The following is a 24,207-nucleotide window of genomic DNA, read 5'->3' on the forward strand; positions in this document are numbered from 1 at the left end:
CCCGCGAAAACTCGGCATTTGGGAGTTGCGGGGCCGCGGGAGGCCGTGCCGGGGGCGGGCGCCTGACTCCTGATTGGCCCGCGCAATGGCGGGAAGAGAGAAAGGGGGTGGGGGATGCCCCCGCCCCTGTCTACCAGTCCTCTGCCCAGCCGGCCTCGGCCCCGCCCAATCCTATGCGCTCTGCTGGGCGCGTCCTGCGTGCTTGGGGGCTGCGTGGCAAGACCTGGGTCCCCCCCACGTATGTGCCCCTCAGGGATTCCCGGGTTAGAGACACCACCACCCCCGCGGACTGCTTAAGTCAGTTCGCAGCACCCCCCCGCCCCCAGGCACGCACTGACCAGTTAGGCTAAGAAGGCCGGAATCAATGTCTAAATACTATGAAAGAACGTGGGGGGCCCTACAAGGCCACCTGCACCCCGATGGCTTGTCTCATGTCTGAGAGTCCTACTGCCTAGCGCCAGGGACCGCCAGCTGGGGGGGCTCTACCCACACTCAGGGCTTGTTTGCTGGTTTTTCCCGCCTTGTTTTCCCGCCTTCTCCGAGCTGTCCAGGCGGGCAGAACTGCCCTGCCCCCTCCACCCTGTCTGTTCCACTTTGGCCACTCTTGGCGGGCACACAAGTGACCTGTGCTGGGCACCTACAAAGCAGCTGGACAGGGTGCTCAGAACTGGGGGGGAAGGCCTATGCAACAGTGGGCAAAGCAACCCAGTTTGTGATCTGAGGAACATAAATTCTTATCTGGGGGACATAGGCAAGAAATGAATAAATAAAGCAAATAATTTCAGGTAATTCCTGATAGGAGAGTCAGTGAAGGCTGAATAGTGAGCAGCTGTCATGTGGGGGCTGAGGGAAGTGGATATTCTAGTTATGGTGAATGTAGTGGACCTCTTGGAAAAGATGGCAGTTCAGCTGAGATCCCAACTCCAAGGACAGTGGGGTCTATCTAAAAGGGAAGGACAAACTTAGAGTCCAGAAAAGGCTTAGAGCTGTCCAAGGAGCAGGAAGAGGCTGGTATGGCTTGGGCAGACAGACCAAGGGAGAGAGGAAGGAATGAGATCAGAGGGGTGACATATAATACCTCCAAAGGCTACCAGGAAGACCTTGGTCTTTCTTTTGGGAGCTGTAAGCAGAAAAGCATAGTGTTCCCATGTGGGTTTTTACAAAGCTTCTCTACCATTCTAGAGGGCCTACTCTATCTTGTGATCAGTGCTTCTGCTATTTCCCCACTGGGTAGGACTCCTGAAGACTCCCTCCCACCAAGATGTCCTTGCCCTAATCCCCAGAATCTGTGATTATGGTGCCTTACACAGCTAAAGGGACTTTTTACAGTTGTGGTTAATTTAATGATTTTGAGATATGGAAATAGTCTGGGTGGTCCAGGTGGGCCAAATGTTATAAAGGTCCTAATAAGGGGAAAAGGGAGACAGGAAGGTCAAAATCAGAGGAAATGTGACAACAGCAGCAGGGGTTAGAATGATCAGGTCAAGAATCTGAAAATGTGGGTAGCCTCTGGAGGCTGAAAAAGGCAAAGAATTGGCTTTTGGAATTGGAATCTCTCCTAGAACAACACCTTAATTTTAGCTCTAAGACTCATTGCAGACTTCTGACTTCCAGAAGTGTAATATAGAAAAAAAACATGTTACTTCAAGCTACTGAGTTAGTGGTCATTTATTATAGCAGCAACAGGAAACTAATACATTCTGTTCTACAAAGTTCAGATGTTGCTGTTAACTTTCCAACTGAAGGACTCAGTCAATGCTGCTGAACACAGTTCTGGACCCTCAGCTGTCAGCTATGTAGAGACCATGCCACAGGTGTAAGCAGGAATCAAAAAGGCCCACGTGAGTCTGATAAGTGGCTTAGTTCTTCCAAACTAAGAGCACCTGCCCCAGTTCCTGGCTTATTCCTATAAGAGCACATCATCTGTTGCAAAAGCTCAACATGGCTGAAAGAGGAAATACATTCTTCATGTACACTTAGTTCAGAGCACAGCCCAGGCACCTTGGATAGTTGAAGTTAAATGCAGAAAGAAATGTCTAGCTTTCCCTGCAGGAAAGACATAAGAGGCTGTTGATTCAGTCCTCCAATTCCCTACACCATCTTGAGAAAAAAAAAAATTTCAAATTTGCTCAGGTTAATAATTTTTCTTTTTTTGGCTTGGCACCTCTAACTCAAGCGGTGAAGGCACCAGCCACATACACCTGAGCTGGTGGATTCAAATCCAACCGGGCCTGCCAAACAATGACAGCTGCAAAAAATGACTGGGCGTTGTGGCGGGCGCCTGTAGTCCCAGCTACTTGGGAAACGGAGGCAGGAGAATCTCTTGAGTCCAGGAGCTGGAGGTTGCTATTAGCTGTGATGCCACAGCACTCTACCCAGGGTGATAGCTTGAGGCACTGTCTCAAAAATAAATAATAAATAAAATAATTTTTTTTTTGTAGAGACAGAGTTTCACTTCATTGCCCTCAGTAGAGTGCCATGGCGTCACACAGCTCACAGCAACCTCCAACTCCTGGGCTTAGGCGATTCTCCTGCCTCAGCCTCCCGAGTAGCTGGGACTACAGGCACCCGCCACAACGCCCGGCTATTTTTCTGTTGCAGTTTGGCCAGGGCGGGGTTTGAACCCGCCCCCTCGGTATATGGGGCCGGCGCCCTGCTCACTGAGCCACAGGCGCCGCCCAAAATAATTTTTGCGACAGTCTCACTTGGTCACATTTGGGAGAGTGCCATGGTGTCATAGCTCACAGCAACCTGAAACTCTTGGGCTCAAGTGATCCTCTTGCTTCACACTCCCAAGTAGCTGGGACTACAGGTACCTGCCAAAATGCCTGGCTACATTTCACTCTGGCTCAGGCTGGTCTCAAACCTGTGAGCTTGGGAAATCCACCCACCTCGGCCTCCCAAGTGCTGGGATTACAGTGTGACCCACCGTGCCTGTAATAATTTTTTTTTTTTTTTTGAGACAGAGTCTCAAGCTGTTGCCCTAGGTAGAGTGCCGAGGCATTACAGGTCACAGCAACCTCAAACTCTTGGGCTTAAGCCAGCGGGACAGACAGACATTGGTGGGCACAAAGTTCACAGAAAAAACTCTCACCCTGGAGGGACTTCCATCCAATGGGGGAGACACAGACATGAAAAGCAACATCAGTCATGCAGGAAGATGATGCTTCCTGACAGTGTCAATGTTCAGATTGAGTACACAATGCTCTGAGCATCTTCAGTACACAATGGATCTCTTGCCCCGGCCATATATGTATCTTTTTCTAATACAGACTGATATAAATGTCAACCCATTAAAATAAAAATGATTATTTGTATATAACCCCAAACCAACCTGAAAACCTGATTGGTGCATGTACCTCTTTGGGAAACCATCTAATAGGCAGAAAAGTACCTCTGGGCTCATTTTCTGGGTCTCTAATTCTTCACCTGTCTTTTTTTTTTTTTTTTTAATTCTTCACCTGTTAATGGAGCTGATGATGCCAACCTCAGCAGGGTGGTTGAAAGAATAGAGACCAGTCCCAACCAGGCCCCCAAACTCCTAGAATGATGACAGGCATTCCCTATGTGTCGGAAATATTGGAATCTTGTTTTTCATTTGTTGTGTTTTGTTATTTTCTATTAAAAAAAAAAAAAAGTGGTAGCCTGGCATGATGGCTCACACCTGTAATCCCAGCACTTTGGGAGGCTGAGCCCAGAGGATCACTTGACCCCAAGAGTTCAAGACTAGCCTGGATAATATAGCAATACCCTGTCTCTGCAAAAAATAGGAAAATTACCTGGGAGTGGTGGCTCACGCCTGTAGTCCCAGCTGCTTGAGAGGCTGAGGTGGTAGGATCACGTGAGCCCAGGAGTTTAAGGCTAAAGTGAGCTATAATTGTGCAAGTGCACTTCAGTCTGGGTGACAGAGCAACCCTCAACAAAAAGTAAAAATAAAATTAATATAAAAATAAAATTGCCAGGCTACCATTTCAAAAACCAGTGAGGACTATGTGATTCCTAAACTACCACCTGCCCCACTGCCCAAACAGCATCCTTGCCTACTCTCGTGGCCTTTCCAGAACTCTGGTGAAGTGATGTCACAGATGGATTACCTCACTACAGCCAAGGAACTGGGAATCTCAGCGGCATGGGGGAGGGGGAAGGATGTTTTTCCACCACCCCAACCCCCCATGTCTGTGGTGAAGTCAATCGAATTAGTGCTGCCTAAGGATGTGATCTACCTGGCTGGCTCCAGCATAAAAGGACAGGTGATTCTAACCCTGAACAGCACCCTGGTGGACCCCATAGTCAAGGTGGAGCTTGTGGGAAGAGGTTACGTCGAGTGGAATGAAGAAGTTGGGGCATCCCGTGATTACAGCAGAGATGTGATTTGCAACAACAAAGCAGACTACGTGCATAAGATAAAGACATTCCCAGTGGAGGGTAAGAACAAGGCCGGCAGAAAACCCTAGCCATATGGGAACCTGGGTCCAGAAAGTAAACACATCTGATAGTCAATCCACAGCCCCCCCCAGGGATAATAGAAATAGAGGCCTGGTTCCTCCCTAGGAGAGAAGCCATACAGAACAACGATCATCAGATGCACATAACACTAAAAATAACAAGATATAAGGAATTGGCCAGAACCCAGGTATTCAAAATGAAGGTTTAAAGCACTCTCCTTAGAAAATGCTATGCTTTCTCCACAACTGCCTGTTGTGGGGTCAGGAGCATAAGAAATCTTTCTTGTAGGCGGCGCCTGTGGCTCAGTGAGCAGGGCGCTGGCCCCATATGCCGAGGATGGCGGGTTCAAACCCAGCCCCGGCCAAACTGCAACAAAAAAATAGCCGGGCGTTGTGGCGGGCACCTGTAGTCCCAGCTACTCGGGAGGCTGAGGCAGGAGAATCACCTAAGCCCAGGAGTTGGAGGTTGCTGTGAGCTGTGTGATGCCATGGCACTCTACCGAGGGCAATAAAGTGAAACTCTGTCTCTACAAAAAAAAAAAAAAAAGAAATCTTTCTTGTTGTTTTACAGATAAATCTCCCTGTGCCAGTGAAACCCCAGGAAATAAAATAAGAAATGCATCGGGAGGCTGAGGCAAGAGAATCACTTAAGCCCAGGAGTTGGAGGTTGCTGTGAGCTGTGTGAGGCCACAGCACTCTACTGAGGGCCATAAAGTGAGACTCTGTCTCTACAAAAAATAAATAAATAAATAAGAAATGCTGTAGTCGGGCAGCACCTGTGGCTCAAAGGAGTAGGGCGCTGGCCCCATATGCCAGAGGTGGCGGGTTCAAACCCAGCCCTGGCCAAAACTGCAAAAAAAAAAAAAAGAAATGCTGTAGTCACAGGGAAAGATAGTCAAGGCAGAAGAGTGAGAGAGACCCTCTGAGAAGGGCTAACTAGTCCTCAGGCTCCACCAGTTCAGATCTGAACTCTAAATGGACATTAGGGAGTCTGAGCTGCCAGGGAACTTGCTATCCATTCTCAAATGTGTGTGGGGGGATATTTCTGGGTATTCTCTAGTCAAGCAGAACACAGTTCGATTGAACAACATTTGATTTTAGACTTAAAATTTTAGCTAGGGTGGTAAGGGAAGGCCTCTCCAAAGAAGTGACAACTGAGCTCAAATATGAGTAATAAGATGGACTCCAGCCATGCAGATATCCTGGGGACAAATGGCAACATGTCAGAGGTTAATATTGTCTCTACAAAAAAAGCAGTGATGTTACCTCTCTGTGTCTCAATTAACCCATCTATAAAATGGGAGTAGGAAGAGGTCTCTACCTACCAAATTGTTTTTTGTTTTTGTTTTTTTTTTTGTAGAGACAGAGTCTCACTTTATGGCCCTCAGTAGAGTGCCATGGCCTCACACAGCTCACAGCAACCTCCAACTCCTGGGCTTAAGCGATTCTCTTGCTTCAGTCTCCCGAGTAGCTGGGACTACAGGCGCCTGCCACAACGCCCGGCTATTTTTTGGTTGCAGTTTGGCCGGGGCCAGGTTTGAACCGCCACCCTTGGTATATGGGGCCAGCGCCTTACCGACTGAGCCACAGGCACCGCCCCATAAAATTGTTTTGAAGGCTTAATGATTTAATGGCACAGAGAGGGCTTAGAATAGTGCAAAGCATACAGTATGTACTTGAAAATTCTTAGTTGTTCAAATTCCTACCCAAACACTCCTTCCCTGTACAAGCCTCAGCATTAGATATCCACATGTTCATTTCCAAGCAATTGAATTTCCTCCTCAAAAGCATCAGCCTGGCTGGGTGCAATGTCTCACACCTATAATCCTGGTACTTTGGGAGGCTGAAGTGGGACAGTAGCTTGAGCCCAGGAGTTCAAGGCTGCAGGGAGCTAGGATCACACCACACCACTGCACTCCAGCCTGGATGACAGAGAAAAGCCCTATGTCCAAAAAAGAAAAAAAAGCATCTGCCTGAAGCGTGCTATGAATCCAATAAATATTTAGCAAATACTTATTGAACACCTGCTGTGCACAAACACCTATTCTAGGTGTTAGGGCTCCAGCAGGGATGAATAAAAGAGTCCCTGGTGTCTTTGGGATTACCATCTGCTGGTGAAGATAAATAAGAGGATTTTGGAGAAATGTAAGAAGGAAAATAGGGTGGTGCCTGTGGCTTGGTTGGTGGGGCGCCAGCCCCATGTACTGAGGGTGGCGGGTTCAAACCTGGCCCCAGCCAAACTGCAACAACAACAACAAAATAGCCGGGCGTTGTGGTGGGCACCTGTAGTCCCAGCTACTCTGGAGGCTGAGGCAAGAGAATTGTCTAAGCCTAGGAGTTAGAGGTTGCTGTGAGCTGTGTGACGCCACAGCACTCTGCTGAGGGTGACAAAGCGAGACTCTGTCTCTACAAAAAAAGAAGAAAAATAAAATGAGGGGCAAGGCATGGTGGCTCACGCCTATAATCCTAACACTCTGGAAGGCTGAACCGGGTGGGTCACTTGAGCTTAGGGGTTCAAGACCAGCCTGAGCAAGAGCAAGACGCCATGTCTACTAAAAATAGAAAAACTAGCCGGGCATATGGGCACCATAGTGTCCCAACTACTTGGAAGGCTGAGGCAAGAGGATTGCTCAAGCCCAGGAGTTTGAGATTGCTGTAAGCTACAATGCCATGGCACGCAACCCAGGGTGAAAGAGTGAGACTCTGGCTCAAAAAGGAAAAAAAAAAAAGGAAAAGAAAATTAGAAGGTCACAGAAATGGGGGTGGTGTGAGAATGTGCTCCCTGGACCTCAGCCATCAATCAATGAATAAATTTATTATTATTATTTTTTTTTTGTAGAGACAGAGTCTCACTTTATTGCCCTTGGTAGAGTGCTGTGCCATCACAGTTCACAGCAACCTCTAGCTCCTGGGCTTAGGCGATTCTCTTGCCTCAGCCTCCCCAGTAGCTGAGACCACAGGCGCCCACCACAACGCCCGGCTATTTTTTGTTGCAGTTTGGCTGGAGCTGGGTTTGAACCCACCAACCTCGGTATATGGGGTCGGCACCCTACTCACTGAGCCACAGGTGCTGCCCCAATTAATAAATTTATGTATATATTTATTTCTTTTTGAAAGAGTCTTACTCTGTTGCCCAAGCTAGAGTATTGCGGCATCAGCCTAGCTGGCAGTAACCTCAAACTCCTGGGCTCAAGTGATCCTCGGCTTCCTCAGACTCTTAAGTAGCTGGGACTACAGGTGCTCACCACGATCCCCAGCTAATTTTTCTATTTTTAGGGTGGCACCTGTGGCTCAGTAAGTAGGGCATCGGCCCCATATACCAAGGGTAGTGGGTTCAAACCAGGCCCCGGCCAAACTGCAACAAAAAAATAGCTGGGTGTTGTGGCGGGCACCTGTAGTCCCAGCTACTCGGGAGGCAAAGAGAATCACCTAAGCCCAAGAGTTGGAGGTTGCTATGGAGCTGTGATGCCACAACCCTCTACGAGGACAACAAAGTGAAGACTCTGTCTCTAAAAAAAAAAAAAAATTTTTTTCCCTATTTTTAGTGGTGGGTGGTGCAGTTTCTCACTCTTGCTCAGGCTGGTCTTGAACTCCTAAATTCAAGGGATCCTCCCACCTCAGCCTCCCAGAGGGATAGGATTGACAGGTGTAGCCACCGCACCTGGTATCAATCAACAAATATTAAGCACCTACTGTATGCCAAGTACTGAACACAAAGATCCATGAGGGTAAGGGGTTTTGTCTCACTCCCATAAACACTACCTAAAACCATCTCTGGCATACAATAGATGTTCAAGGTGTGTTTTGTTGGATCTTGAGGGCTCCAGGCATGACATCTACCCCGGGCGTCCCTCTCCATCCCTACTGGAGCCTGATATTTATGGTCCAAGCAGCTCAGAAGGGTACAGACAAGCCGAGCCTGGAATGTGCCTCCTCACCAAAACAATAAATAAAGGGGGATAAAAATGAAGGGAAAAAGAAAGATTCTAGAACCTTCTGATGGTGTCGGTGTGTTTTGCTTTCAGATAATTGGTTAAGTGCAGGGAGCCACACCTTTGATTTCCATTTCAACTTACCTCCCAGGCTTCCATCTACCTTCATTAGCAAAATTGGCCACATCTTCTACTTCATACAAGCTTCCTGCATGGGCCGGGAACACATTTTAGCCAAGAAGAAGATATACTTATTGGTTCAAGGGATTTCAGACTACCATAAAGAAAACCTATTCCAGGTACCTGTCAGTGGATGGGGGGGGTGAGGGGGTGGGAGTGGGGAGTGGGGATCATTTGCCAAGCTCCGAGGAGGAAGAAGAAAGTAGGCAGGCGGGAGACAGGGAAGGCCACCACAGAGAAGAGAAAGCTGTTGGTGGCTGTGCAGGCCCAGGATTTCACAAAGGATAAGTCAGAAATGAGGGCAGGAATTAAGCTGGTGGTTCTCGACTGAGGTTTTTTTTTTTTTTTTTTGGCTAGGCCTGGGTTTTGAACCCACCACCTCCAGCATATGGGGCTGGCGCCCCGCTCCTTTGAGCCACAGGCACTGCCCCTCATAAGGGACACGTGGCAATCTCAGAAGATAGATTTGGTGGACACGGCTGGTCAGGGGTGCTCGTGGCATGGAGTGGATAGAGGTAGCACCTGCAGTGCCCAGGAAGGCCCGCCTCAGAGAAAGATCTAAGCCCAAATGTCAGTATGCCAGGGGGGGACTTTGTTCTAGGGCAAGGCCAGATTCAAGACCTCAACCTGGGCTGGGCGTGGTGGCTCACACCTGTAATCCTAGCACTTTGGGAGGCTGAGCCAGGTGGATCTCTTGAGCTCATGGGCTTGAGACCAGCCTGAGCAAAAAGTGAGACCACATCTCTACTAAAACTAGAAAAACTGGGCAGCGCCTGTGGCTCAGTGAGTAGGGTGCCGGCCCCATATGCCGAGGGTGGCGGGTTCAAACCCAGCCCCGGCCAAACTGCAACAAAAAAATAGCCGGGCGTTGTGGCGGGCGCCTGTAGTCCCAGCTGCTCGGGAGGCTGAGGCAAGAGAATCGCGTAAGCCCAAGAGTTAGAGGTTGCTGTGAGCCGTGTGACGCCATGGCACTCTACCAAGGGCGGTACAGTGAGACTCTGTCTCTACAAAAAAAAAAAAAAAGATAAGAAAAACTGAGGCAAGAGGATTGCCTGAGCCAGAGGTGGAGGTTGCTGTGAGCTATGACGCCATGGTACTCTACCCAGGATGACAGCTTGAGACTCTGTCTCAAAAAAAAGAAAAAAAAAGACCTGACCTGGTGACTCTGTGGCTCTCCACAGCCTTTGAGCCTGCAGGCAATGAAGATGGTGCCCCCTAAGAAGTGAGGCCACTAAGATGTGGCCTCCGTCCCAGGAAAGCCCATGCAGCATTCAATGGACTGAGCACAGGAGCTGCTCTGGGCCCCTTCCTGAGGCCAGGTTCAGAGGCAAGTAAGGGTGGATGGAGAAATGTTGACCAAAGTCACTTCACCTCCCTGGGGAGTAATTTGGCATCCAGCATTGGGTTATGATGATCAAGGTCAGGGGGCTGGCATTTCCCAGGTTAAAATCCCAGTCCCCCTATATACCTGCTGATTGACCTTCTCCAAAGGAAGCCTCTCCCTGCCTCCATGTACTCATCAATAAAATGGGCATAAAATAGTGCAGCCTCCGAGGTCATTCTTGGAGTGATAACCAGACATATTCCAAGTTCAGGGCTTCAAGCAAAGTCTGGCAAGTGCACATGCACCCTATAAATGTGCTACAACTGCTGCAAGGATTGTTTTGGGGTGGGGGTTTGTTTGTTTGTTTTTGAGACAGAGTCTCACTTTGTCACCCTTGGTACAGAGTTGAGGCATCATAGCTCACAGCAACCTCAAACTTTTGGGCTCAAGTGATTCTCTTGCCTCAGCCTCCCAAGTAGCTGGGACTACAGGCGCCCACCACAATGCCTGGCTGTTTTTAGAGACAGGGTCTTGCTCTGACTCAGTCTGGTCTCAAACCTGTGAGCTCAGGAAATCCACCCACCTTGGCCTCCTAAATGCTGGGATTACAGGCATGAACCACCGCACCCAGCCTGCTGCAGGAATTGTTATCTGTGTGACAAAGATCATCTCCAGCCTGACCAACCACATGGACAGTCCCACAAGGATAGAACTGGGAGGGGTGGACCAGTCCTGAGATCAGCAGAAGCAAGTTCAGGGCCTGGTCACTTGCTTCCTAGGTGACCTTGGGCAGGCCATGTCCCCTTTCCCAGGCCTCCTGAGAACTAATCTAGAGGGCAAGGGCACAAGTGAAAAATGAGGGCAGAACATGAGTATTGGATCAGATGGCCATGAGCAATTAGCAGACCCCTCATCTTTACAGGGGAGCAATCATAATACTTCCCTCTATGGCTGCTTATGAGGACTGCAAAGTACTCAGCATGGTATCAACACATAGCAGATGCCCAATAAGTGGGAAGAGCTAAAATCACCATGATGGGAGCAAAGGGTGTTAATACAGATAAGTTTTAGGAATATGAATATGAAAATATTGTGTTTTGACTCCACGCCTATAGCTCAAGTGGCTAAGGCACCAGCCACATACACAAGAGCTGGCAAGTTCGAATCCAGCACAGGCCTGCCAAACAACAATGACAACTACAACTAAAAAATAGCTGGGCATTGTGGTGGTCACCTGTAGTCCCAGCTGCTTGAGAGGCTGAGGCAAGAGAATTGCTTAAGCCCAAGAGTTGGAGGTTGCTGTGAGCTGTGACACCACAGCACTCTACCCAGGGTGACAGCTTGAGGCTCTGTGAAAGAGAGAGAGAGAGAAAAAAAGAGAAAGGAAGGAAGGAAGGAAGGAAGGGAAAGGAAGGAAGGAAGGGAAAGGAAGGAAGGAAGGAAGGAAGGGAAAGGAAAGAAGGAAGGAAAGGAAAGAAGGAAAGAAAGAAAAGAAAATTGTGTTTTTGTAGGTACCCAGTACTGTTTGTATCAGATTGGTTAAAGGAGGCATTTTTAAGGAGGTCATGTTTTAGCAGAAAGTTTAAAGAGGGAGGGAAAAAGCCATAAAGATATCTAAGAGTAGAGAGTTCCAGGCAGAGGGCACAGCCCGTGCAAAGGCCCTGAGGCAAGACTATGCCTGGTGTGTTGGAGGAGCAAGAAGGCACTTATGGCTAAAGCAGAATGAAGAGGGGAAGAGAAGGAGGAGTGGAGGGCAGAGAGGGGATGGGGCAGGTTGTGCAGTGCCTGGGGGGCTACAGTGAGGATGTGGGCTTTGACCAAGAGAGAAGTAGGAACCTTGGAGGGCTGTGAGCAAAGAAGGGACTGGACAAGACTCCTTCAGAAGGACAGGTGAGGGCGGCGCCTGTGGCTCAAAGGGATAGGGTGCCGGCCCCATATGCCGGAGGTGGCGGGTTCAGGCCCAGCCCTGGCCAAAAACTGCGAAAAAAAAAATAGAATACAAAAGGACAAGTGAGGTTCAAACCTTCTACCTGGCTGAACCCTATCTTGCTCACCTGGACCAGAATAGTAGCCTCCATCCTGCTCCCCCCAGCTTCCACTGTCACATCCCTCCTCATAATCTGTCCTCCCCACAGCATCCAAAGGGCACCTGTGGACATCTGCATCAGGGCATGCACCTCCTCTGCCCCCAGCCTTCCGTGGCTCCCACCTCCCTTAGGGTCAAAGCTCAGGCCTCACTGCAACCCCCAACATGCCAGGTACAGTTCTATCTCAGGGTCTTTGCACTGTGTCGTCTGCTTGGAACATGATGGCCTTCCTATTCTTCCTTCTCACCCTGAAGGTCTTTGCTCAGAAGCCACACCTTCATGCATCTGCATTACTGATGGCCAGATAAACCGCCACAACCCTCACGGGAGGCAATTTAACCGTATCTATCAAAATTAAAATGAACCTGCATTTTGCCCCAACCATTTTCCTTCTAGAAATTCTGCCTACAGATCTTTCATATGTACAATATGACCTCATGCAGCACTGTTTGTAGTGGCAAAAAGTTAAAAACAGCCTAAGTGGCTTGGCGCCCGTAGCACAGTGGTTATGGCGCCAGCCACATACACCAGAGGCTGACAGGTTTGAACCCAGCCTGGGCCAGCTAAACAACAATGACAACCGCAACCCCAAAATAGCTGGGCGTTGTGGCAGGCGCCTGTAGTCCCAGCTACTTGGGAGGCTGAAGCAAGAGAATAGCTTAAGCCCAAGAGTTTGAGGTCGCTGTGAACTGTGACGCCACAGCACTCTAATAAGGGTGACATAGTGAAAGTCTATCTCAAAAAAAAAAAAAGAAAGAAAGAAATATTGCATTCTTTAGCCATTGTCACTAAAACCCCCAGCTCCTCAGCCCCAGGCAACCATGAATCCACTTCCCATGTCTGTGGATCTGCCTGTTCTGGACATTTCACATAAATGGACTCTCACGCTGTGTGTCCTCTGTGTCTGCTTCTCTCACTGTGCTCATTATTTTCAAGATTCATTGATATTGTAGCCTATGTCAGAGTTTCATTCCTTTTTGTGGTTAAGTGACACTCCAGCATATAGATGGTCATGTACTGTTTATCCATTCACCAATTGATGGATATTTGGGTTGTTTGCACTTTGGTGCCATTATGAATATTATCTCTATGGACATTCACAAGCAAGTCTTCGCTTAGTTGTGTTTTCATTTCTCATGGGTAGATACCTAGGTGTACAATTGTTGGATCATATGGTAATAAATGCCAGAGCATATGAGAAACTGTCAGGGTGTTTTCCAAGGAAGCCACACTATTTTACATTCCCACCAGCAATGAATGAGGTTTCCAACTTTTTTTTTTTTTTTTTTGTAGAGACAGAGTCTCACTTTACTGCCCTCTGTGGAGTGCCGTGGCGTCACATGGCTCACAGCAACTTCCAGCTCTTGGGCTTATGTGATTCTCTTGCCTCAGCCTCCCGAGCAGCTGGGACTACAGGCGCCCACCACAATGCCCAGCTATTTTTTTTGTTGTTGCAGTTTGGCCAGGGCTGGGTTTGAACCCACCACCCTTGGTATATGGGGCCGGCGCCCTGCTCACTGAGCCATAGGCGCCATCCGCGGTTTCCAACTTTTCCATATCCCCTTTACTCTGTACCTGTAGAATGTTGAAAGATGTGACAAATTGCTTCTTCTAACAGTTAGTATTGTTTGAGAGAGTAACTTATCCCAAATGCCTTCCTAAACATCAACTGTAAGGGAGGCACCTGTTTTATGATCCTCAAGGCCTCATCACTGTCCCTATCATAAATGACCCAGGTCACTTTCAGAAGTACCATTTTTACTTCCTATCTTCCCTACCAGAGTAAAAACTAGCTGGTCTTCATTTCTAAGGGTTTTCCTTGAACTTGACATCAAGCAGGTACAAATAAATATTGCTTCAATGAATGAATCCCTTCTTGAAAGTTTCTCATATGCCAAAGGAATATGTGATTTCAGAAAGCCCCAAATTCAGAAAATCCAGTATTGAGTTTGCACCCCAACATTCTTGGGAAGTAGGACAATTAGACCACCCTACCTGGCCTGTTGTGGGGGGCTTTTGCTATACATGCCTATTAGTACCTCCTGGTATCTCCTTCAGGACCAGAACTACTGGCTTTGTTTTCAGTTAGGGCCTCCTGTTCTTTCACACCTCTAGGATCCTAACTGCATGCCTCGAATTTTCGAATAAGACTAGAGGGAATTTAGAATGAAACTACCTGTAATTAGCCTTCTAGAGAGGAGAGGGAGCTAGAGCCTTCTAAGGAGGCAGAGAGTGGGAGATGAGGTCAGAAAGGGTCAGGGGTCACCTGAGGTCTCAAAGAGGAAAGACACCTGACCTGGAATGGTGTTTTCAAACTGCAGGTCACAACTCATGAGTAAGCTGCAAAAATCAATTTAGCTGAATACAAGCAAATTTTTATAAAGTGAAAGAATAAGCAAGAATAGAAATAGGCAATATCAGAAAGAAATCAATTTGGTGGTTTGCAACCATTATTTTTTTTCTTTCTTTCTTTTTTTTTTTTTTTTTTGCAGTTTTTGGCCAGGGCTGGGTTTGAACCTGCCACCTCCGGTATATGGGGCCAGCGCCCTACTCCTTGAGCCACAGGTGCTGCCCATATTTTTTTTATAAATCAAAGAACAGAACAGAGTGGCGCCTGTGGCTCAAAGAAGTAGGGCGCCGGCCCCATATGCCGGAGGTGGCGGGTTCAAACCCAGCCCTGGCCAAAAACTGCAAAAAAAAAAGAACAGAACAGATGGCCAGCACGGTGGCTCACATTTATAATCCTAGCAATCTGGGAGGCTGAGGCTGGTGGATCGCTTAAGTTCAGGAGTTCCAGACCAGCCAGAGCAAGAGCAAGACCCCCGTCTCTTAAAAAAAAAAAAAAAAAAACTGAAGGTTGTGACAAGTGAGCATTGCCCAAGCCCAAGAGTTTGAGGTTGCTGTGAGCTGTGATGCCACAGCACTCTACCCAGACTGAGTGAGACTCTGTCTTACTGCCTGTATCTCAAGCGGCTAAAGCGCCAGCCACATACACCAGAGCTGGCGGGTTCAAATCCAGCCCAGGCCTGCCAAACAACAATGATAACTACAACCAAAATATAGCCAGGCATTGTGGCAGGCGCCTGTAGACCCAGCTACTTGGGAGGCTGAAGCAAAAGAATCACCTAAGCCCAAGAGTTGCTATGAGCTGCGACACCATGGCACTCTACTGAGGGTGATAAAGTGAGACTCTGTCTCAAAAAAAAAAAAAAAGGACAGACCAGATAATACATAAAATACATAGAATAAAAATATCAAAAAAACATTAATTTCGTGTATTGCAACTACATTTTTGTAGTTTTTTTTGGGAGGGAGGGCGGAGCTAGGTTTGAACCCACCACTTCTGGCATATGGAGCTGGCGCCCTACTCCTTTGAGCCACAGGCACCACCCTGCAACAACTTTTTTAAAATTAAAGCATAGAATAGGTCAGAAAATATTCGTTTAATAGGTTGCACCAACTTTATGTTTGTAAAAAGTTAATGAGAGGGCTGGGCAAGGTGGCTTATGCCTGTAATCCTAGTACTCTGGGTGGATTTCCTGAGCGCATGAGTTGGAGACCAGCCTGAGTCAGAGTGAGACCTTGTCTCTAAAAATAGCCAGGAGGGGTGGCGACTGTGGCTCAGTGGGTAGGGCACTGGCTCCATATACCAAGGGTGGTGGGTTTGGTTGCAGTTCAGCCGGGGCTGGGCTTGAACCCACCACCCTCGGTATATGGGGCCGGCGCCTTACCAACTGAGCCACAGGCACCGCCGGGTGGTGGGTTTGAACCTGGCTCCAGCCAAACTGCAACAAAAAATAGCCGGGCATTGTGGTGGGCACCTGTAGTCCCAGCTACTTGGGAGGCTGAGGCAAGAGAATCACCTAAGCCCAGAAGTTGGAGGTTGCTGTGAGCTCTGACGCCACAGCACTCTACTGAGGGTGACAGGATGATACTCTGTCTCAAAAATAAACAAACAAATAAAAATAAAAATAGCCAGGCATTGCAGCGGGTGTATGTAGTCCTAACTACTTGCGAGGCTGAGGCAAGAGAATAGTTTGAGTCCAAGAGTTTCAGGTTGTTGTGAACTATGACACCATGGCAGTCTACTGAGGGAGACAAGGAGACACTCTTTGTCCAAATAAATAAATAAGTCAATGAGTAAAACAGAATAGAATAGTATTGAATAAATAGAACATAACAGAAATTATCAGAAAAAAATTAATGTGGTGGGTTGCAACTATGTTTAAAAACAAAATAATAGGGCGGTGCCTGTGGCTCAGTGAGTCAGGCGCTGGCCCCATATACCGAGGGTGGTGGGTTTGGATCTGGCCCCGGCAGAACTGTAACAAAAAATTAGCTGGGGGCGGCGCCTGTGGCTCAAGGAGTAGGGCGCCGGTCCCATATGCCGGAGGTCGCGGGTTCAAACTTAGCCCCGGCCAAAAACCACAAAAAAAAAAAAAAAAAATTAGCTGGGCATTGTGTTGGGCGCCTGTAGTCCTAGCTACTTGGGAGGCTGAGGCAAAAGAATCGCCTAAGCCCAGAAACTGGAGGTTGCTGTGAGCTGCAAAGGTGATAAAGTGAGACTCTGTCTCTGAAAAAAATAAAAAATAAAAAAAATTTAAAAACAGTTTGAGGTTGTTGTGAGCTGTGATGCCACAGCACTCTACCGAGGGCAACATAGTGACACTGTATCTCAAAAATTTAAAAAAATATATGCAAAACAATACTATATACTTCTACCACAAATAGATGTATTTCTAAATAATATAAAGATTCTCAGGGGAATGACAAATCCCGAATTCATATAATGGCTGCCTGTTCAGGGAAACAATATGTCTTGCTTAGGCACCTACATCTATGTAGCAAGACAATAAATTTATAAAAATGTATAAGTGCAGGAGCGGCGCCTGTGGCTCAATTGAGTAGGGCACCGGCCCCGTATGCCTGTGGTGCTGGGTTCAAACCCAGCCCTGGCCAAAAACTGCAAAAAAAAAAGTATAAGTGCAAGAAGTGATGACTACAAAATTCAGGATACTTGCCCTTTGGGGGCAAAGGAAGGGGCTGGGCACAGATAAACAGATTTGGGGAAACTGAGAAATTTCTTCTTTACTTAAGGGAAGATTACAAAATAATTGGATTTATAATAATTCACTGGGCGGTGCCTGTGGCTCAGTCGGTAAGGCGCCGGCCCCATATACCGAGGGTGGCGGGTTCAAACCCAGCCCCGGCTGAACTGCAACCAAAAAATAGCTGGGCGTTGTGGCGGGCACCTGTAGTCCCAGCTACTTGGGAGGCTGAGGCAAGAGAATCGCTTCTGCCCAGAAGTTGGAGGTTGCTGTGAGCTGTGTGAGGCCACGGCACTGTACCGAGGGCCATAAAGTGAGACTCTGTCTCTACAAAAAAAAAAAAAAAAAAAGAAGAAGAAAATAATTCACTATGTTATACATTTGCTTTGTAGGGTTTTCTGTTCTGGCTCTGGTTGTATTTCCTTTTTTTTTTTTTTTTTTGAGACAGAGTCTCATACTGTCGCCCTAGGTAGAGTGCTATGGCATCAGCCTAGCTCACAGCAACCTCAAACTCTTAGGCTTAGGTGATACTCTTGCCTCCGCCTCCCAAGTAGCTAGGACTACAGGCCCTGCCAAGACACTTTAGCTTCCTTTCTGTGTCTCCTTCCAGAAGAATTTGATACTTTAATGTGTGTGTGTTTCTATTTCAGTAAAGATGGGGTCTTGGTCTTGCTCAGGCTGATCTCCAACTCCTGATCTCAAGCAATCCACCTGCCTCGGCCTCCCAGAGTGCTAGGATTACAGGTGTGAGCCACTGTGCCCAGCCTGCGTTGTATTTCCTAATAATGTTTAAGAGTTTTTAAAACTATGGAGGTTTGATAAAACTGAAATTCAGGATGTTTGCCTCCAGAGAAAGAAGGTAGGGAATGGGATTAGGGAGGAGTCCACAAGGACTTCAATAATATCTCTGATAATTTGTTTTTATTCTTGTTTTATTTTGAATTGCGATAAACTATTCATAATATTTACCACAGTAACCATTTTAAATGTACAATTCAGTAGCATTAAGAACAGTCACACTGTTTTATTTCTTAACAACAAATTTCTTCCCTGATGCTTTATTTTTTTAATGAACAGAGATATGACACAAACAGAGAGAAATCCTAAACACTGACAAAACAGGTGGTAGGAACAAAGTTGCCAAAGGTCTGCTCATGAGTGTTTAGCAACCAGCTCTGATGCATGCGTTTGCCAATTTCCATGGCATAAGTACTCCCCACCTGTTCAGGTTCAAACTAACAACTTGATGTAACTAATGGGGGTTAGGGAGGACTTCTTACACTAGTTCTCTTGCATTTATTTTTTTCCATGATTAAAGGGAACACACACACACACACACACACATACATTAAAGTATCAAATACGGCTGGGCACAGTGGCTCACAACTGTAATCCTAGCACTCTGGGAGGCCGAGGCTGGTAGATTGCCTGAACTCACACGTTGGAGACCAGCCCAAGCAAGGGCAAGACCCCCATGCCTATAAAACTAGAATAAGTAGCTGGGGGTTGTGGTGGGCGCCTATAGTCTCAGCTAGAGGCAAGAGGATCCTTTGAGCCTAAGAGTTTGAGGTTGCTATGAGCTATGATGCCATGGCACTCTACCCAGGGCAACAGAGTGAGACTGTGTCCCAACAATAACAAAAGGCACAGACTCTCACTCTGTTGCGTAGGCTAAAGTCTTATGGTGTCAGCCTAGCTCACAGCATCCTCAAACTCCTAGGCTAAAGCAATCCTCCTGCCTCAGACTCCCAAGTAGCTGGGACAACAGGCACCCAGCCACCCGACACCTAACTGATAATTCTTCTTTTTTTTTTTTTGAGACAGAGCCTCACTTCGAGTGCCGTCGTGTCATAGCTCACAGCAACCTCAAACTCCTGGGCTTAAGTGATTCTCCTGCCACAGCCTCCCAAATAACTGGGACTACAGGCGCCCGCCACACCACCCAGCTATTTTTAGAGATGAGTCTTGCTCAGGCTGGTCTTGAACCTGTGAGCTCAGGCAATCCACCACCCCAGCCTCCCAAGTCCTGGGATTACAGGCATGTGCCACCACACCTGGCCTGATTTTTCTATTTTCAGTAAAGACGGGGCCTCACTCTTGCTCAGGCTGGTTTCGAACTCCTGAGCTCAAGGGATCCTCCAGCCTTGGCCTTCCAAAGTGTTCGTATTATAGGCATAGCCACCGAGCTCAACCTATGTCAAATCTTTTAAATGGTTATTCACAAATTAAAAAGTATAAAATATTACCTAAGCTACATATGAAATATAATGTATATGTGACTTGTAATCCAGAAGCTGAGTAGTTGATAATAACACTGTAATATTTTTGCTTTTAGTCTGAAATATTTGATAAGCCCTGGTTCTTGGGCTTAAACTGTAAGATAGTCCCTTTTTTTTTTTGAGACAGAGCCTCAAACTGTCACCCTGAGTAGAGTGCCATGGCATCACAGGTCACAGCAACTTCCAACTCTTAGGCTTAAACAATTCTCTTGCCTCAGCCTCCCAAGTAGCTGGGACTACAGGCGCCTGCCATAATGCCCGGCTATTTTTTGGTTGTAGTTGTCATTGTTGTTTGGCAGGCCCGGGCTGGATTCGAACCCACCACTGGTATATGTGGCTGGCGCCTTAGCCGCTTGAGCTATAGGCGCCAAGCACTTTTTGTTTTTGTTTTTGTTTTGTGTTTTTTTTTGTAGAGACAGAGTCTCACTTTACCACCTTCAGTAGAGTGCCATGATGTCACAGGACTCACAGCAACCTCTAGCTCTTGGGCTTCTGCGATTCTCCTGCCTCAGCCTCCTGAGCAGCTGGGACTACAGGCGCGCTTTTTGTTTTTTTAAAGACAGAGTCTTTCTCAGTCACCCTAGGTAGAGTGCCATGGCATCACAGCACAGACTTGGGCAGCATCTGTGGCTCAGTGAGTAGGGCACCAGCCCCATATGCCAAGGGTGGCAGGTTCAAACCTGGCCCCAGCCAAACTGCAACAAAAAAATAGCTAGGCATTGTGGCAGGCACCCGTGGTCCCAGCTACTTGGGAGGCTGAGGCAAGAGAATCGCTTAAGCCCAAAAGCTGGAGGTTGCTGTGAGCTGTGACTCCACAGCACTCTACCCAGGGTGACAAAGTGAGACTCTCAAAAAAAAAAAAAAAAAGAACAAGGCTCAGAGAAGTCAAGCGACTTGCCCAAGGTCACATAGCAAGTGAATAATGGAGCTGGGGATTAAGCTACTGGGTCTTGTGCATTTCTGAAGCCTGTTTTGCGATAAGGAAATTGTAAGGCTGGAAGCCCCAGAGGCTTTGAGGAGCTCAAAGAGTGGAATATCAAGCAGGCAATGGGTCTTTTGGCCACAATGTCTCATGGCTGTCCTGTTCTCCCCTCTTCACCTAGACCCCTGTGTGTGTGCAGGCTGAGAAAAAAGTCTCCTACAACTGCTGCAGCCGGGGCACCATCCACCTAGAAATCCAGATGGAAAAGAATGTCTTCATGCCAGGAGAGAAAGTTGTTTTCACGACCGAGATCAACAACCAGACCAACAAATACATCAAGACAGTCATCTTTGCCCTCTATGCCCGTGTGCGGTATGAGGGCTTCACACTCAACGCAGAGCAGCGGTCACGGATGGACAGCAGTGAACTCCTACGGCAGGAGGCCAACACACAGATCACCCCTTTCAATACCACCAAGATTGTCAGCACCTTCAACCTGCCCCCAGTGTTGTCTGTGAGTGGCAACATACGGGGAGAGATCATGAACACGTACTACGAGCTGGTCATCACCATGCACCTGCCCTGGTCTCTGACCAGCATCAAGGCAACAGTTCCCATAATCATCATCAGCACCTTGGTGGACTCGGCCCAGTTACCAGGTGCTGGAGGGGAGAGTGAGCCTGTGAGCCAGGATAACCAGAATTAAGTGCCCAAACTTCTAAATATTAAAAGCTTTATTAGACTATGAGAAACCCTTTGTCTTGTGCAGGTGACACATTCCTATGAGTCTTGGTGCGGACGGCACATTGTTTGCCAGCTTGAGCAGGCAGGTCTCCCATCCCAAGAAAGACTATCAAAGGCTTCTAGGACCTGACCTTGGTTAGCACAGAGGCAAGGCAGAGAACACCTGCATTTTTTTATTTAGAAAAAAATTGAACCAGACTTCTAGCTAACACCAGAATAAACACCCAGTGGGACAGACAATACAGACCAGGGTGACCTCAACTTCTGGGACTCTCGGGCGGCGCCTGTGGCTCAGTGAGTAGGGCGCCGGCCCCATATACCGTGGGTGGCGGGTTCAAACCCGGCCCTGGCCAAACTGCAACAAAAAAATAGCCGGGCGTTGTACAGTGAGACTCTGTCTCTACAAAAAACAAAAAAACAAACAAACAAAAAAACTTCTGGGACTATCCTCCTTTCTCCTTTGCCACTCGGGGTGTGGATTTAAACATGTACAGACCACAGCTGACCAGGTGATTGTGAGACACAAAGTCTCCTATGGGTCATCTATGGAATCCTCTAAATCCGTGGTTCTCAACTAGGGGTGATTCTGCCTTCCAGGAGACACTTGACAATGTCTGGGGACATTTATGATTAAAACAACTTGGGAGCTGCTCCTCATGCTGTTCAGCATCTGCAGTGCCCTGGAAAGCTTTCCACAGTCAGGAATTATGCAGTCCCAAAGGTCAACAGTACCATGGGGGAGAAACTCTGGGCTGAGGAAGTTCACAGGAGGAGGTTGTTGTTGAATCCCAGGGCTCCTCTTACCCAAAATCAGATCCTGCGCCTCTTCTTACGGCCCTCTCAAGGCTCCTGCCCTGCATTCAGGGTAAATGCCACAGTGCTCTTGGTGTGATGACCTGTGCCATCTGCCCATGTCCAACCCATCAACCAGCCATAGGGGCTCTTTCTCCAAAATCTGTGCCAAATCTTCCCCTTCTTTCCTTCTGTCCTTCACTACCAAACTAGACCAGTACAGTCACCTCTGCCCTGATCTGGCTCTTGCCTTTGTTCTCCACATTCTGTCCTCCTTAGATATGATTGCCAGACTCAGCAAATAAAAATCCAGATACCAGTTAAATCTGAATTTCATAGAAACAATAGAATTTTTTAGTAGCAGAATATCCCCTGCCATATTAGGGATATACTATATCTAACTACTTTTTTGGCTGGGACTGGTGGATGAAGTCTGTAATCCCAGCATTTTGAGAGCCCAAGGCAAGAGGATCACTTGAGCCCAGGAGTTTAAAACCATCCTTGGCAGTAAAGCCAGACCCCAACTCTACAAAAATAGAAAAATTAGCTGGGCATTGTGGTGGGCAGCTTTAGTCCTAGCTACTTGGGAAGCTGAGGCAGGAGGATTGCTTAAGCCCAGGAGTTTGAGGGCCATGATTTTGCCCCTACACTCCAGCCCAGGAGTCACAGAGAGACCCTATCTTTATTTAAAATTTAAAAAAGGCTTGGCGTCTGTAGCTCAAGCAGAAGGTGCCAGCCACATACACCTGAGCTAGCGGGTTGGAATCCAGCCCAGGCCCACCAAACAACAATGACAACTACAATTAAAAAATAGTCGGGGAGCGGCGCCTGTGGCTCAAGGAGTAGGGTGCTGGCCCCATATACCAGAGGTGGCAGATTCACACCCGGCCCTGGCCGAAAACTGCAAAAAATAAATAAAATAAAAATAAATAAATAAATTAGTTGGGCATTGTGGGGGGCACCTGTAGTCCCAGCTACTTGGGAGGCAGAGATGGGAGAATTGTTTGAGCCCAGGAGTTGGAGGTTGCTGTGAGCTATGATGCTACAGCACTCTACCCAGGGTGACAGCTTGAGACTCTGTCTCAAAAAAAAAAAAAAAAAAATAGGCTCAGTGCCCATAGCTCAGTGAGTAGAGCACCAGCCACATACACCAAGGCTGGCGGGTTTGAGCCCGACCGGGGCCTGCTAAACAACAATGACAACTGCAACCAAAAACAGCCAGGTGTTGTGGCGGGCACCTGTAGTCCCAGCTACTTGGAAGGCTGAGGCAAGAGAATCGCTTAAGCCCAAGAGTTGGACGTTGCTGTGAGCTGTGATGCCACTGCCCTCTACCGAGGGCAACATAGTGAGACTCTGTGCCAAAAAGATAATAATAATAATAATAAAAATAAATAAATAAGGCTCAGCGGCTCGGGTGCCAGCCATATAAACAGGAGCTGGCATGTTCGAACCCAGCCTGGGGCTGCCAAACAACAATGACAATTACAACAAAAAAATAGTCAGGCACTGTGGCGGGAGCCTATAGTTCCAGCTACTTGGGAGGCTGAGGCAAGAGAATCCCTTAAGCCCAAGAGTTGGAGATTGCTGTGAGCTGTGATGCCACAGCTCTCTACCAAGGGCAACGTAGTGAGACTCTGTCTCAAAAAAATAAAGGAAGGAAGAAAGAAAGAATTAAAATAAACAATGAAACAAAATTAAAACATTTGTTATTTATCCAAAATTCAGTTTTATCTGGTGGTCATATTCCTGGAGCAACCAGAAGACTCTTAGTGCAAAGCAGGCCACCTCACTCTTCCAGGTAAAATCTCCCTCAGGTCCATATGGCCTTTGAATTAAAACCCAAAAAGCGGGCGGCACCTGTGGCTCAGTCAGTAAGGCGCCGGCCCCACGTACCGAGGGTGGCAGGTTCAAACCCAGCCCCAGCCAAACTGCAACCAAAAAAAAAAATAGCCGGGCGTTGTGGCGGGTGCCTGTAGTCCCAGCTACTCGGGAGGCTGAGGCAAGAGAATCGGTTAAGCTCAGGAGTTGGAGGTTACTGTGAGCTGTGTGAGGCCACGGCACTCTACTGAGGGCCATAAAGTGAGACTCTGTCTCTACAAAAAAAATAAAACCCAAAAAGCTCACCTTGGCCTATAAGGCCTTGAATGGTCAGAATGAAAGAATGGGCCCAGAGCTTGTCTTCTTGGAAGAATAATGACTCTGAAATATTTCTCCAGCCACCTTCAAGCTACAAAGTACCCGCACCGGCCTCACCCCTGCCGGCAGGATCTCCAGTAGTACCATTGTCAGAGGCTTCTGCACTTAAATGGCCCTGGCCCCTGGGGCATTCAGGAAGACACAACCTCTCCTTCGGGTGGTAGTGAGACACTTGTATATTTTTGTTTATTTTAAAATATTTTTGCTCTTTCTTCAGAGGTAGAAGCAACATGGAAAAGGGAGAACTCAGCCACCACA

At 47.6% G+C, this 24,207-nt stretch overlaps 1 protein-coding gene across 1 annotated transcript; it reads left to right on the forward strand.

Moving 5' to 3' along the window:
* The first annotated feature begins 4,129 nt into the window (after positions 1-4,129).
* Positions 4,130-20,923, forward strand: ARRDC5 (arrestin domain containing 5). Its single transcript, XM_053608633.1, has 3 exons — positions 4,130-4,425; positions 8,471-8,676; positions 20,399-20,923. Exons 1-3 carry the CDS (start codon positions 4,173-4,175, stop codon positions 20,921-20,923), a joined length of 984 nt encoding a protein of 327 aa, XP_053464608.1. The 5' UTR covers positions 4,130-4,172.
* Positions 20,924-24,207: the final 3,284 nt, after the last annotated feature.

The sequence above is a fragment of the Nycticebus coucang genome, chromosome 2 (genome assembly GCF_027406575.1).
Source record: "Nycticebus coucang isolate mNycCou1 chromosome 2, mNycCou1.pri, whole genome shotgun sequence".
NCBI classification, from domain to species: Eukaryota; Metazoa; Chordata; class Mammalia; order Primates; family Lorisidae; genus Nycticebus; species Nycticebus coucang.

Bases quoted from the DNA above. Each gene is read 5' to 3' on its own strand.
- ARRDC5 (XM_053608633.1), top strand. From the start codon at position 4,173: ATGTCTGTGGTGAAGTCAATCGAATTAGTGCTGCCTAAGGATGTGATC. The intron at 4,426-8,470 runs GTAAGAACAAGG...TTTTGCTTTCAG, and splicing joins AAAGACATTCCCAGTGGAGG to ATAATTGGTTAAGTGCAGGG. The intron at 8,677-20,398 runs GTACCTGTCAGT...CTCTTCACCTAG, and splicing joins ATAAAGAAAACCTATTCCAG to ACCCCTGTGTGTGTGCAGGC.